Source organism: Thamnophis sirtalis, unplaced genomic scaffold, assembly GCF_051295495.1.
Source record: "Thamnophis sirtalis isolate CommonGarterSnake01/CBP01778 unplaced genomic scaffold, rThaSir2_p1.2 scaffold_5, whole genome shotgun sequence".
Lineage (NCBI taxonomy): Eukaryota > Metazoa > Chordata > Lepidosauria > Squamata > Natricidae > Thamnophis > Thamnophis sirtalis.
Window position 1 is genome coordinate 124783492 of NW_028261385.1, and position 14293 is coordinate 124797784.

General features: G+C 40.7%; 1 protein-coding gene across 3 annotated transcripts in view; it reads left to right on the forward strand.

The window, feature by feature from the left end:
* Positions 1-2395: 2395 nt before the first annotated feature.
* KIF16B (kinesin family member 16B) overlaps positions 2396-14293 on the forward strand; it is a 138879-nt gene continuing 126981 nt past the window's right edge. For all 3 annotated transcript variants that reach the window (XM_087716841.1, XM_087716843.1, XM_087716842.1), the window contains exons 1-3: positions 2396-2614; positions 11426-11495; positions 12454-12567. In XM_087716841.1, coding sequence (XP_087572967.1) covers positions 2568-2614; positions 11426-11495; positions 12454-12567 — 231 coding nt within the window. In that variant the 5' untranslated portion in view covers positions 2396-2567. The remainder of the gene's footprint in view (positions 2615-11425; positions 11496-12453; positions 12568-14293) is intronic.

The following is a 14293-nucleotide window of genomic DNA, read 5'->3' on the forward strand; positions in this document are numbered from 1 at the left end:
CAACTACTGTATTCCTACCTTTTTAATTATTCACAAGGAAGCATGCAGAATCTGGATCCAAACCAGGAAATGGAAAATTCTGGGAGTTGAAGTTCAAAAATTTTCAAATATTTTAAGTTTCTGAGGTTGAAAAACTGATATAAAGTGAGATATAAAAACGTCTCCTGCTTCCTTCCTAATATTCCTATCATCACAGGAGAGGGAATATTCAGTACAGTACAACTGGGAAATTTGGGATTGTGGACACAGTAGGCTTCCCAATTAAAATAACTTGGCTCCATAAAACTAATACATTTAGGATGAAAATTAGCTGCACTGGTGGAAAAATAGGAATACTGTATTACTTGCACAATGAAAATCACCGTGGCACAACAAAACCGCGCTACGCAAAATAGCGGAGATTAAATCGCGTCACTAAAGTCGCGACGTCATCATCGCGCGTCATCACCGCGGGGACAACAGCGCGGTGACAGAAGGGCGTTCTACATGCTTCGTTCTTTGCCTCCAAAGGTAGCCCTCCTCCTCCAGCTGACAGCGGCAGCAGGCACGGGGCAAAGCGGGCTGCCCAGCAGCAGCAGCCCGCGGGAAGGGTCCAGCTCAGCCGCGGAGGGCAGCAGGAAGCCCGCGGGGGGCCCGAGCAGGGCCGCCGACGCTGGCGGCGGAGGAGGACGCAGCAGCGGCAGCGGCTGAGGCTCTCCCGGGGCCGGCGAAGCGGGCTTGCCCGGCAGAGGCAGGCCGCCCTCTTCTTCCTCAACAACATCTCCTTGGATGGGCGGCCGCCGCCACCGGGCAAGCCCGCTTCGCCGGCCCCGGGAGAGCCTCAGCTGCCGCCGCCCGCCCTGCCTCTTCCTCCGGGGGAGGAGGCCGCCCGTCCAAGGAGATGTTGTTGAGGAAGAAGAGGGCAGCCTGCCTCTGCCGGGCAAGCCCGCTTCGCCGGCCCGGGAGAGCCTCAGCCGCCGCCGCTGCCACGTCCTCCTCCGCTTCCTGATGCCCCCCGCGGCTGTGCTGGACCCTTCCCGCGGGCTGCTGCTGCTGGGCAGCCCGCTTTGCCCCGTGCCCGCTGCCACTGTCAGCTGGAGGAGGAGGGCTACCTTTGGAGGCAAAGAACGAAGCATGTAGAACGCCCTTCTGTCACCGCGCTGTTGTCGCGGCGGTAGGGTCGTTTTTTTTATTAGCGCTTCGGACGCCGCGGATTTGCCTCCGCACTTATGTCGGCGCGGATAAGGGCATCGCGGTTTTGTGGTGGAACCCATTATAATTTGCTTGGCATAGCATTATGGTATATATGCACATTTAAGTATGCACACATGTGGTCCAATAAGAAGCTCCAAGTGGGTTTATAATTCTCCAACTCTTGAGTTCTTCAACAAGGCTGTGCAATACTTCTCCCACCTTTAATACATGTCCAGATTCTCTTCTTTAAATCTCGATTATCACATTCTTGTATCATCATCAATGCACAAGGCACACGATGCTTTCCCGGGTTTACAAAAGTAATTATTCTTATTCCACAGACATACAAAAGGCACCTAAAGATGCACACACTTTACACATCTCTAAACCTACTCCATTAAATTCATCAGAATCTCCGAGTTATTATGCACAGTAGAGCGAGTGGCGCTTTTAAAAGAAGCCAATTTCCACGTGCACTTTTTTTTCTGTACAACAAAAGTTTCAACAATTATACTACTTTGGGGGTGGTCTTAGTGGCGTTTTAAGAATGGTACGCAGAGCTAGGGTTACAGAGATCATGTCATTAGCTGGTAGATAACTCATGTCTTCCACAAACACAAGGTAGCAGAAAGAACTGGGAAAGTTCTTTCCGGAGCATGCCAGTATAAATTAGACCGCGCCAGATAAGTGACTTATTCACGTTATAAGGCGGCTTTTGAGAGAATAGAGCAAGTCAGCCGCAACAGCATCTTGTTCTTCCCAGCCCGTCTGAATCTCCGATCGGAACAAAGCTTTCTGCCTCTTTTCTCCGGTGCGATGCATGGTGTAGTAGCCGGCTTTCTTGAGAGGAACAGGGAATGGTGGTTTTTATAGACGCTCTCGCCGCTTAAAGGGGAAGTGTGGTAAAAGGCCATTTTATTTGCAAGGTGGCATCCGGCGGACCCCTGAACAGATACAATCGAGTGTGTGTGTGTGTGTGCGTGTGTGTGAGGGAGAGAGAGAGAATTAGAATAATCAGAATCAACTCGGAGGGAAGAGTTCCATTTGGGCGAAGGCCGGGCGATCCATTCGCTCGCCGTTTGTCCCTCGGCGGCATCCTTACGCCAGCCCTAAGCGGGGAAGTCGGCCGTGGAGCGGAGCCGCCGCGTCAGCAGCGCCGCTCCTTGGGCGCCAGGAGGGCAGTCCCAGTCCCGCTCCCAATCCCGGGGCCTCGAGCGTGGGGCGGAGGTAGTCAGAGCCGGACACCTTCCAACGCGCGAACACACGCACGCCCTCGCAGGGATCATGTGACCCGTTGAGCCACGGGGGAAGTGCCCGTCTCTGGGGAAAGTGGGTCTCCCCATCGGGGGAGCAGGCGAGTGGGGGAGCCCTCGCTCGCGACCGGGGTATGCGCCATGGCCTCGGTGAAGGTGGCTGTCAGAGTCAGGCCCATAAACCGCAGGTGAGAGAGCGAGCCCCTTCTCTCCTCCTCCTCCTCCAGGCTCCACGGGACGAGAGCCTTGGCGGGTGTCTCTCTAGCTTTTTCCGGCCCGGCAGGGACTGAGCACCTCCGAGGGGGATACTTGTACGCAACCCTGTGCTGGGTTTGCCTGCTTCTCTTTGGCTTCTGTAAACTGGCGTATTTCCAGCGTGACACTGGATAGCCAAATAAACAATAAGGCTACTCGAGGCCTGCCGGTGAGCAGGTGGAAATGAAATCCCTGCTCTACTTGTAGCGTTTGATGGGTGTTTGTTTCTTGGTCCTTTGTAGGATAAAGCTGTCATCCCCCCCAATAGTTAAACAGTAAAGGCACAAGGAAGTTTGGCTTTTCAAAAAGTCTGATTTCACATGGGCACCCATGAATGGGCAGGACTTCAAAGCATACATTATACAGGTGATCCTCGACTTACAACAGTTCATTCAGGGGCCATTCAAAAGTTACGATGCCTGTGAAAAAAGGGGCTTATGACCATTTTTCACACTTAATGGCCATTTCAGGCATTCCCATGGTCACCAGGAGTTTGGCAAAGGACACATCTTTAGCAATAGCACTTAGACTTTTATACCGCTTCACAATGCTTTACAGCCCCTCTCTAAGTGGTTTACAGAGTCAGCCTCTCAACAATCTGGGGTCCTCATTTTACTGACTTCGGAAGGATGGAAGGCAGTCATGACGATTGCAGTGTCCTGGGGTCATGTGAACCCCTCTTGTGACCTCCTGACAAGCAGAGTCAATGGGCAGATTTCACTTAACCATGTGACTAACAACTACAGTGATTCACTTAACAAATGTGTCAAGAAAGGTCTTAAAATGGGGCAAGGTTCATTTAACAAATGTCTCACTTAGAAACATAAATGTTGGGCTCAATTATGGTTGTAAGAAAGAGGACTACCTGTATAAGACACTGACAGGCATATTTCTGCCTATTAAAATATTTTCTGTTCAGAAGATATCTGTTTTTTTTAATGTTATAAGGACAATTTCAGCAAAGCATGCCACTTATAAGATTACATAAAAAAATGTGATATTTGTTAGCTTATATTTTTCCATAACCAAAAACCAGTAAATGATTGATTGCTTCTTGTTAGCTGCTTCTAATTCACTGAAATTTGATAACGGATTATGTGGAGAACCAACTGCCAGCGATATTTTTTTAAAAGACCTCAATGTGTCCCAGAATAAATTGTACTTCTAATAGGCAAGTTCCTCAAATAAGAGAATCTTTTTGTAGTGAGGTTACCAATAATCCTAGTAGAGTAATAGCAGAGCCGTTTTCACTGCACTTTTTTTCAAAGTTTACAATAGTTCTTGACTGAGATTTTCTTATAGTAAATAAAAATTCAGACAATCAATGAGAACAGTGAGAAAAAAAGATACATTCCTTCTTGATTTTGTTTCAGACAATTGACATGTTGACATTTCCTCATCTTTTTTTATGTTGTGATCTATTCAGTTAGTGAAGATTAAGAAAACCATGCTTTTATATATGTATATAAAAGCAACATGTCTCTGATTTATTGAACTTTACAAATTCATCTTACTGTTTCAAGATACCCTAAATAATTAGATATAAGACATTAATGAACTATTGATGACATCTTAAGTCATAGAAAAATAAAGACAACAGGCTAATTAAGAACAATATGAAATGGTGCTACAAATTGTAAAATAATTGCTTTAAAATTATCACATTTAGATGCTTATTCAAACTTCTATTAATGTAATTCTTAAATAATTATCACTTGCCTGTAAATGAATTTATTAAAGCCATCATTATTTTATGTACTTAATTTATTCCTTGCATTTTTATATTTGCAATTCCTAGCTTTAATACAGGTAGTCCTTGACTTACAACATTTTATTTAGTGACTGCTCAAAGTTACAATGGCACTGAAAAAGGGGACATGACCCTTTTTCACAGTTACACCTTTTGTAGCATCCCCTAGGTCATGTGATCAAAATTCAGAGGCTTGGCAATTGACACATATTTATAACAGTTGCAGTGTCCCAGGATCACCTGATCACTTTTTGCAACTTCTGACAAGCAAAGTCAATGGGGAAGCCAGATTCACTCAAGAGTGGTGTTACTAACTTAACAAATGCAATGATACAGTTAACAACTGTGGCAAGAAAAGTCGTAAAATGGGGCAAATTCATTTAACAAATGTTTCACTTAGTAATAAATTTGGGGCTCAATTGTGGTTGTAACTCGAGGACTACCTGTATGCTAAAAGTCTGGTAACCTTTTTTGCTGAACATATATAGAATATGCCCAATGAGGGAGCAGAACCTACTTAGTACTTGAATCAGAGACTCAAAGAAAATATAAGGGTTAAATTGCAATTGAACACTTAAATAAAATCCCAGAGGATAATAATGACACATTAATTCTATACTAGTGCCAAGAAAATGTATTTATAAAGTCAATAGGATGAAATAAAAGGAAACTTATGGAATGTTGCATTATTGTGTGTCCACAATTTCACCCCAAGTTTCTTTGTTTGTATCACCAACATCAGCCTTACATAGTAGTAGGCTGCAAATATTCCCATAGCTTTTTCTTTCTATAAAAAGCCTACTTTGTAAATGTGCATTTTGATGCATTTATCTTTTGGTGTATCTTGTATTAATTTATTTTTTCTTTCTTAGTAGTTTTGATAAATGGGGTTTTGGAAGTGCATTGTTGGTTTTTGGTCTGTTGGTTTTCTACCCATTTAATTTTTCAATTGCAATCCAGTATCTTATTATCCTTTCCTAATCAATAGCAAAAGGTCAAGCCTAGTTTTTATGGCCTTGTTAGTAATGCAGTGTCAGTAATGGAGGCAGAGGATGTTGTTTATCCATTATAAAATTAACTGGAATTGTAACCCTGAAGCTTTGTTGCTTCGTGTAACTTTTTTTAAAAAAATACTACTTTATTATAATGTATCTAGGAGGAATATCCTTGAGGAATTTGCCCATTGATTATAGTATTGATTATAAGTTCGGCAGTTGTATTCTGATGGTTACAGAATTCAGTACAACAAATTATATTGTGGCAGAAAGACATTTATAACTGAGCTTGAGAGTTACTACACTGAAGTACCATAAACTGTTTTTCCTATTCTTGAAGAAAGAAGGTTTCAAAGTAAGACTCAAGAAAACACCTAGAAATATTATCTCATAATTTCTGAAGGATTATATAGGAGTATAAAATAAATTTTAAAAAATTAGATCCCTGACACATAAAAATTGGCTATAAAAAATTTTCCCCAAAAGAACTGTCTGAAAAATGAGGAAAGCAATTTAATTTCCACGATTTGGTTCCTTAAATTTAGTAACAGCCATTTTAAAATTTCAATTCTGCCATATTGTATAGCTACTTGCAAACTATCCAAAACTTCTCTGAAAAGTCAGAAGTCCGTCTTAAATATGTGAGGTAGAATGTTGCAAGAGGTTAGAAACATCTCAGATGATCAAATTTAATTCTCTGAATGTTTCTTCTCTTTCAATTCTCTTTCTATCTTGAAAATATGTCACAGGGAGCTGAAAGAAAGAGAAGATAGATTTTTTTGTGAGAGTCTGAAATGAAATTAAGATTCACGTCCATGATTGCTTTTGTTTTTCCTATTATCTATCTATCTATCTATCTATCTATCTATCTATCTATCTATCTATCTATCTATCATCTATCATCTATCATCTATCATCTTTCTTCATTATTATGGAAATAAATGTCTGTTGCAACAAGTGAAAAGTCAGTCTCTTGGAGCAAATTCTAGGTAACAATGTCACATGTAACTTCTTTAGATAAATTTATGTTAAGGATTTTCAAGAAAAATGACAGACATTATCTCTTTACCTTTGATCTTTTTTTTTAAAAAAAAGAGAAAAGTTTTGTCTTGATTTCTTTGAAACAGTTCTAGATATTAACTTTTTTCTTTTTTTATACCATTCCTTTTAGTAGAGGCTTGATCAGTTTACAAGACTACAAAATAAACTTAAATATCATCACAAGAAGAGAATGCTTAAAGATAATACACACAAAAATTAAAGGTAGTTTTATGTACTGTACAGAAAAGCAAAGTATTAGTTCTTGATGGCTCTTAAAAATGCCTGGGTAATCAGGGATGTATGTAATTAGTGATGTGCAAGTATTCCAATTCAAAGCAAAAGAGGTGGGATGTGGACATGCTGACTGTACTTGTCAGCCTCTCCTTAAAGAAACTGTCTTTTATTTCACTCACATAGCAGCTGCAGGGTCTCATAAAAATACATGTTTGAGTTAAGGAGGTGTTGACAGGTGCAAGAAAATTGTATCCTGATTCTGTTTCCAAATCTCTGTTACTCAAACAGAATAAGACCTGCACACTTACTCTAATGAGGGTAGGAAAAAGTGCATTTTCTTAAAGGAAGCGTTGGCAACGCTTTTCTGTTTTGGATCCAAATAGTTGTACATCTTCATTTGTTTTTATAAAGAAGACAGCATAGAAACTAGCTGAATGTCCCTTAGGAGAGAGTTCCATAATTGCCTCTCCAATTATGGAAGTCTATAATTAATTTTAAAAAACCATTAATAGTCCAGTCTTATTAACATCATCTGAGGAGACACTGCTCATGATCTGGTGAGCCAAACCTTCTGGTAATATCTATCAAGATGATCAATGCATACATTGAACTTTATGGAGGGAGTGCTTTTATTATTAATGTTCTGTGATTTCATTTAGACATCCCCCTTAAGAATCAGTCACCATTTGTAGCTTCTGAAACATCTTCAAGGCTAGTCCTATATACTGAATATAAAAATAAGCTAACAGGATAATTACCAAGGCACATATCCTGGAGGCTAGAATTTGAAGGTGGTTCCTTAGCCGAGATAAACATAGGGTCTCTTTGGTATTGAGGCCAACTGTCCCTCTGCCAACAGATAAGAATCGGAAATATTTAAGATATACAATTGTTCTCTTGGAAGAAAAGCACTCTCATCTACTAGACTACAGGAAGCTTCCTAACGCTTTAGAGCCTGAAACAAAATTACTCAATTATTCCATCTAATATGAATTCAGCTTATGTTTTTGGAGCTCATCCATTCCATTAATGTTCTCAAGCAACTTTTAAGCACATATATAGTCTTTCCTTATTAAAATAGAAAGGAGTTAAGTGTCACTAAGACACTGATGAAACCAACATCTGGATAAACACCTCCAGCGATCTGAACATCAGGTCAAATTAAAAAAAAATCTGTTAGTCCCCTAATTTAAATACAAAGTGTCCAAATAGAAGTTTCCCATTATAACTTTTTGGTTCCAGTCCCGCAGATAAAGCCAGGTAATATTGTCTTTCCAGTTCCATACCACTAAGTTGCTCAAGCCATATGCCACAATCAGTCATGTTAAAGAGCTCTGAGAGTCAATGCTGTAGCACACTCCATGTCTTTTTCTCTCCCTGTATGGTGATTGATATGGGCAACTAAGCAGTTTCTGGACTGTTTCCACCCTAAAGCGATCATGAAATGGATATAGATAATTGGTTTCTTCCACTTACGTTTGTATCTGGATGACCAGCACTTTTTTAAAAAAATGGTTAGTGTTTATATGCCACTCTAACCTAAAGGGACTCTGAGCAGTTTATATGCCTCACTTATAGAAGTGAAGTTAAAATTCAAAATAAACATGACAAATTATAATTACAAAACTTTGGTACCCTAAGTGTGAACCATGAAACTATGACAGGAACACACTACTTATTATCACTGTTCCCATATTTTGAAAAGTTAGATTATAACAGGTTTCATAAAATCTGTTATAACTGGGTGGGAGCTACTCTGATCTCAGGAAATATGCTGTTCCAAAGAAAGAGGGCTGTAACCAAGAAAACACAACTTCTCTCAACTAACACTAATTGGATACTTCCCCTCAGGGAAGAGTCACGTAAAAGAGTGTCTGCTGTTCCCAACCCTTGGAAATTTTCCAGAGAATAACAGATGAACGCTATCAAAAGCTGCTGAGTGGTGAGCTCAGTATAGATAATCTCACAAAATGTAGACTGAGTCATCTCCATAGGACTTTTTCAGTTGGACTTGAGCTCCAAGTATATTTGAGCAGTTTCATTCATCCAGTGCCTTAAAAACTAATAGCAGCCCAACAAATGTTTTTCTAGCCCATCTTTCCATAAAGAATACAGTTACTTAGTATTTTATTACTCTAATTTCTTTTGCTTCATTTCCCTGTACTTCCTGTACCACTTTATAGACCAGTGGTTCTCAACCTTTCCAATGCCGCGACCCTTTAATACAGTTCATGTTGTGGTGACCCCCAATCATAAAATTGGTGTCTCGGTTCCTAAGACCATCAAATATATGTGTTTTCCGATGGTCTTAGGCGACGCCTGTGAAAGGGTCATTCAACCCCCAAAGGGTTCCCGACCCACAGGTTGAGAACCAGTGCTCTAGATCCTACTGGTTATATCTTAACAGCCACAAATGCAAATGCTTGGAGTTTAGGTACCTGTCCTAAACCACAGTTAAGACTGGAATTTTGGTTGCTAAGTGCTGCAATGACTGGATCTATTTTTTGTCATTGGGTGAATCACTGCAGTCATTAAGTAAATCATGCGGTCATAAAGGGATTCCGACATTCCCAATTGACCTTACTTGTCAGAAGCCAGCTGGGTAAATTACAAATTGTGATCCTGTGACCATAAGACACTACAGCAATCGTAAATGTAAGCTGCTTTCCAACCATCTGAATTGCAGTCACATCATTGGGAGTAGGGTGCAATGATCCTAACTTCAAGGATGGGGCATAAGTCACTTTTTATAAAGCCATTATAACTTTGAACAATCATTAAACAAACAATTATGTCAAGGACTACCTGTAAATTCTTTCCATTCATTCTTATGGCTTATGCCGATGCTGTATTTGCTCAAGCATAACTGTTAATAAGAGAACAAGGCAGAGCAAGGAATATCCACCAGCCACCCCATATTTCTGTGCGTCTGATGGTCTGTGTCAGAGGGTAGGAAGGACACAGGAATTAATGCAGACATACAAAGTGTTCTGTCAAAGTGATGTGTTATTGTTACAGGGCAAATAAAGTAAATGGTGCATATATTTCTTTATACAGTGATCTTAGCCAAGTAATATACTTAGGAATTTTTTTTTTTCATATAGTTGCTAAATTTAATCATGGCTTTGTTAACTCTATTAGTGTAGTAGTGCTTTCCCTTTCCACTCTTGGCTACAGAAGAGAGGGAAAGAGGAAAAAAAGAGCTTTTCCTAGACCTCTTGAAAAGCCAGCACCTTGGCCACACTTTTCCAAGCACTTTCCAGGACCACTCTGTTACTTGCAGCAGCCAATCTACTCTGCAAATCTCACTTTCTAACACTGCTTTCTCCTGCCTGGTCTTCAGATGCACATTTCTCCTTCCTTCGGGGATCCTCCTTCCAGCTACATTGCCTGCTTTCCACCACTGCTCCTTAAACATCATATAGCTCTTTCAATCCACACCAAAACACATGGTCTAACAGATAAGAACTCTTCTCTCTGATGACTCTGCTCCTCCTAGATCTTGAACTAGAAGACAGATGTGCTTGCTCACAGGTGTCTTAATTAATCCAAGAACCTCCTAGCTATTTGCATAACATCTGGCAAACAGACAAAACTTAACCTTGAGCCAAATTACAACCCTGTCTCAGTGATGGCAGTGTCCTGCCACAGCCTGATCTCTTTATCTTTTGTTCTTCCTTGCTGTCTCATAGCATTGCTAATGATGTTATGTCTGGACAATCCCATTTGTCCATTTTCAAGAAGGTACATATTTTTACCAAGATGAGGTAATTTGTATAAATGAATAGCACAATTACGGTAATCTAAATAATTTACCCAGAACTTCCTCACTAAAATTAATATAATTTTAGGATACTAACAATAATATACCCTTTCTACTCTTGCACTTTCACATTTCTCCTCTCTGTACTTCCTGTGATACTCCATACATACATAATAATATATTAGTGTGTTACATTCAATATTAATATTTTGTTGTATGGACAGAATTCTAAATAACCACATTCCATTCTTTGGTCCTCTGTTTTTGATTGAGACTGTGTGCCTAATCTTTTAGGGAAGTTAAAGTGAATAGGAACTGTAAGAAAGATAGAATTGTATTTTGGAACAATGAGTAGGGGAACTTAGAACAGATTGGCTGAAGAAACTATTGATCTGTACGATTCAATTTTGACAGTGACTTCATTGTAGTGCATATCAAAGCTAGTAAGACTTCTCAAGAGATGCTAAGGGACATCATAGAGACCACACAGTGAAAAAATGTAAAATAAGTAGACACGGAAGAACAGATTTGCTTCATACAATTTATGTTATGATTTATGTAATGGTCTCCCTTCAGCAGTCTTGGAGAGCAGATTCAGCAAAATTCTATTAAATGTTATGCTCATGTGATTCAGGTGAAATTAAATCTATGGAACATCTCTTTCTCTGCTACTTCAGCTGTTCTTTAAGAAATTGCCTGAACGAACTGAGCATTTATATGAATTTATATAAGTTATTTTACAGCAGACAGAGATTCCAAATGTACCTTCTAGTTGTCAATTTTGGCTTCTTAGCAACAAGTGTGTGCTGTTTAGAAGATCAACACTCTTGTATCAGAAAACTATCTCAGTATATGTGGGTGGACTTGAAGATGATAAAATGTTTATGAATTTATTAAGTTTGGTCTATGGTCATAATAAAGTTGTCATGATGTTTATTTACTATAGTATTTTGCTCTGCAGGGAACAGGAATTGGATGCTAAGTTTATTATTTCAATGGAGAAAAATCAAACACAAATCACAAATTTAAAAGTGAGTATATTCAGCCACAATAGAAACATTTTTATTTTAGTTTATCATTCTGATTCTTTTCTTAACAAAATGTAGCAGACAAAATCACCATCAGAATTTAAAATCAGAAGATCAGGACAAGAGCCATGATGGTGCAGTGCTTAGAATGCAGTCTATAGGCTACTTCTGCAGTTTGTCAGTTAGATTATCACAGGTTCAAGGTTGACTCAGCCTTCCATCCTTCCGAGGTCGGTAAAATGAGAATCAAAATTGTTGCTGACTCTGTAGACCACTTAGAGAGGGCTGTAAAGCACTGTGAAATGGTATATAAGTCTAAGTGCTATTGCTATCATAAAAAAAAAAGATTTGAAGAATTTAGTAGCACCTGATATATGGAAGTGGTAATTTTTATTATTTATTTGTTTGTTTTTGTTTGTTTGTTTATGTATTTATTTATTTATAACACACTGCTGCACACTTTATACCAAACTGTGGAGAGTTCCGGAACACTTTCTTGTCTTTGATGTTTGGAAAGCATAAACACTAGTATTATGATAATCAGGATATCAAACAAATAAGTAGGCTTGTGTCTTTTCATTTAATGTAAATGATAAAAGGCTGGAATATCTATTGAATCAGCCCATTAATTTTGAAAGAAATGTAACTCGATCACCTCCTTCTCTTCCTCTGAGTTTTCCTCTAACATGGTAGGAGTGATTTGCCAATCCTCATGGATAAAAAAACGCAGGTGGGGACTCTTATGAAATAAAATTAATGGATATATTAATATAGGAGGTGAGTAGTGGAAGATAAATTTTTCAAAATTGCTTTTCTTGAAGTATTTTTTAAATATTTAGGAAACAGATACGCACTAGCATATTCACCTCACTACATATTTGCCTCACATTTTAAAAGAAATGTACAGTGATTATCTTAACATAGATTGCAGTAGTAATTTGTTTGTTTATCCACTTATTAGATTCCAGAGGGAGGATCTGGGGACTTGGGAAGAGAGCGAACAAAAACATTTACATATGATTTCTCCTACTTCTCAGCTGATCCTGAAAGTTCAAACTATGCATCTCAGGAAATGGTAAGCTGCTGACATTAATGATACTCAAAGTGAAAACATAATTCCAATGTTTACTGTGTGATTGTTTGATAGATGATTTTAAAACTGCTTATTTCAACTGTTTAGTATGTACAAATTACCTACACGTGTTGGCCATGCACATTTGTAGGTATATACCAGGGGTGGGTTCCTGCCAGTTCTAACCTCTTCTATAGAAGAGTTCCACAAATCTAACATGCCGTTTAGAACTGGTTCCAGCTCCCTCCTCCCACCCTACCACACCACGCTTGCCCCGCCCACCGCTCACTGATTGGCTGGCTCACCAATCGCCCTGCCCACCTCTAAGAGTCCTATCTAAACCATAAAGTCTTAAAGCTGTCAAATTTGAACACCCCTGGGGTTTTTTCCCCTAAAGGGTTAGGGGTGCAATGGTCTTGTAACTTGACAGCTTTAAGACTTGCATACTTCAATGCCAGCATTCCTGAGCCAACATGACTGGAGGAGAAATTCTGGGAGTTGAAGTCCACAAGTCTTAAAGCTGTCAAGTTTGAACACCCCTCAGGGTTTTTTTCCCAAAGGGTTAGCGGTGCAAGGGTCTTGTAACTTGACAGCTTTAAGACTTGCGTGCTTCAAATGCCAGTGTTTCTGAGCCAACATTTTGGTTGCTAAGCAAGAGCGTTATTGCGTTTCACCATATTTTACAAGTTGGCCACACCCACCCAGTCACATGACTGCCAAGGCACTCCCACCAGGTCACATGGCCGGCAAGCCATTCCCACCTACAGAAGAGGTTCTAAAAAAATTTGAAACCCACCACTAGTATATACATTCCCATTTCTAGGCAGACATACACATTCTTTTCTACTGTCATCTTTTGTTCTGTTTGGCATGTAAATTGCAAGTTTGCATAATTTCAATATGAAATCATGTAAACCTGTAATTCTATCACAAAATGTATGTTAACTACCATATTTTTCGGAGTATAAGACACACCTTTTTACCCCCCAAAAGAGGGTGAAAATCTGGGTGCGTCTTATACTCCGAATGTAGCTTCACCAACCTGCTCCGCGCGTCACATTTTGGGGGGTTCCATGTGGCGGGGATCCTCACTTTCACATGGTGCCTGATTCCTGAAGCTGCCTGGGGAACTGCGATGAAAGCCTTTTCAATGAAAGTGTTTTGGGGCTATAGGGTGCCCTCCCCAATTCCAAAAAGGGTGCGTGCAGAGGCCAAACAAGAGCATTGTGTTTCAGGTGACAGGCAGTTCCAGCACACGCTGCCACCTGAAAATGATTTCCCTCCCAGTTCCCTGGTGCACATTGCAGAGCCATGCGCCCTCCTCCTCCTCTACAGACTCGCTGCTGTTTTCTCCTGGCCAGCACTGTCGGCTGGGGAAAGCAGGGATAAAAGCGAGAGGGCAGTGCAGTCGGGTGAAGGCGCAGGAGCCAGGCGCAGGAACAGGGAAGGCAGATTAGAGGCAGCCAGCCAATTGCCGGTTTGGGGGCTTGGTTGCTGGCCACCCGAAGTGCGCAGGCAGCAAAGGAAACCCGCACTGTGGCTCTATTAAGAAGCACCCGGGGCACTTCTTCACCACTGGCAGGGATGCCGGGCACCCCAATCATGGTGGGGCACAATTTGGGGGTGGCAGGTGGGGCAGGAGATGGGGTGCCCGGCATCTCCCCTCCCCTCTCCCCTCCTCTCGCTCGTTGGGGCGGGGGTGGTGAAACTTTGCCTGACGTGCTGCCTC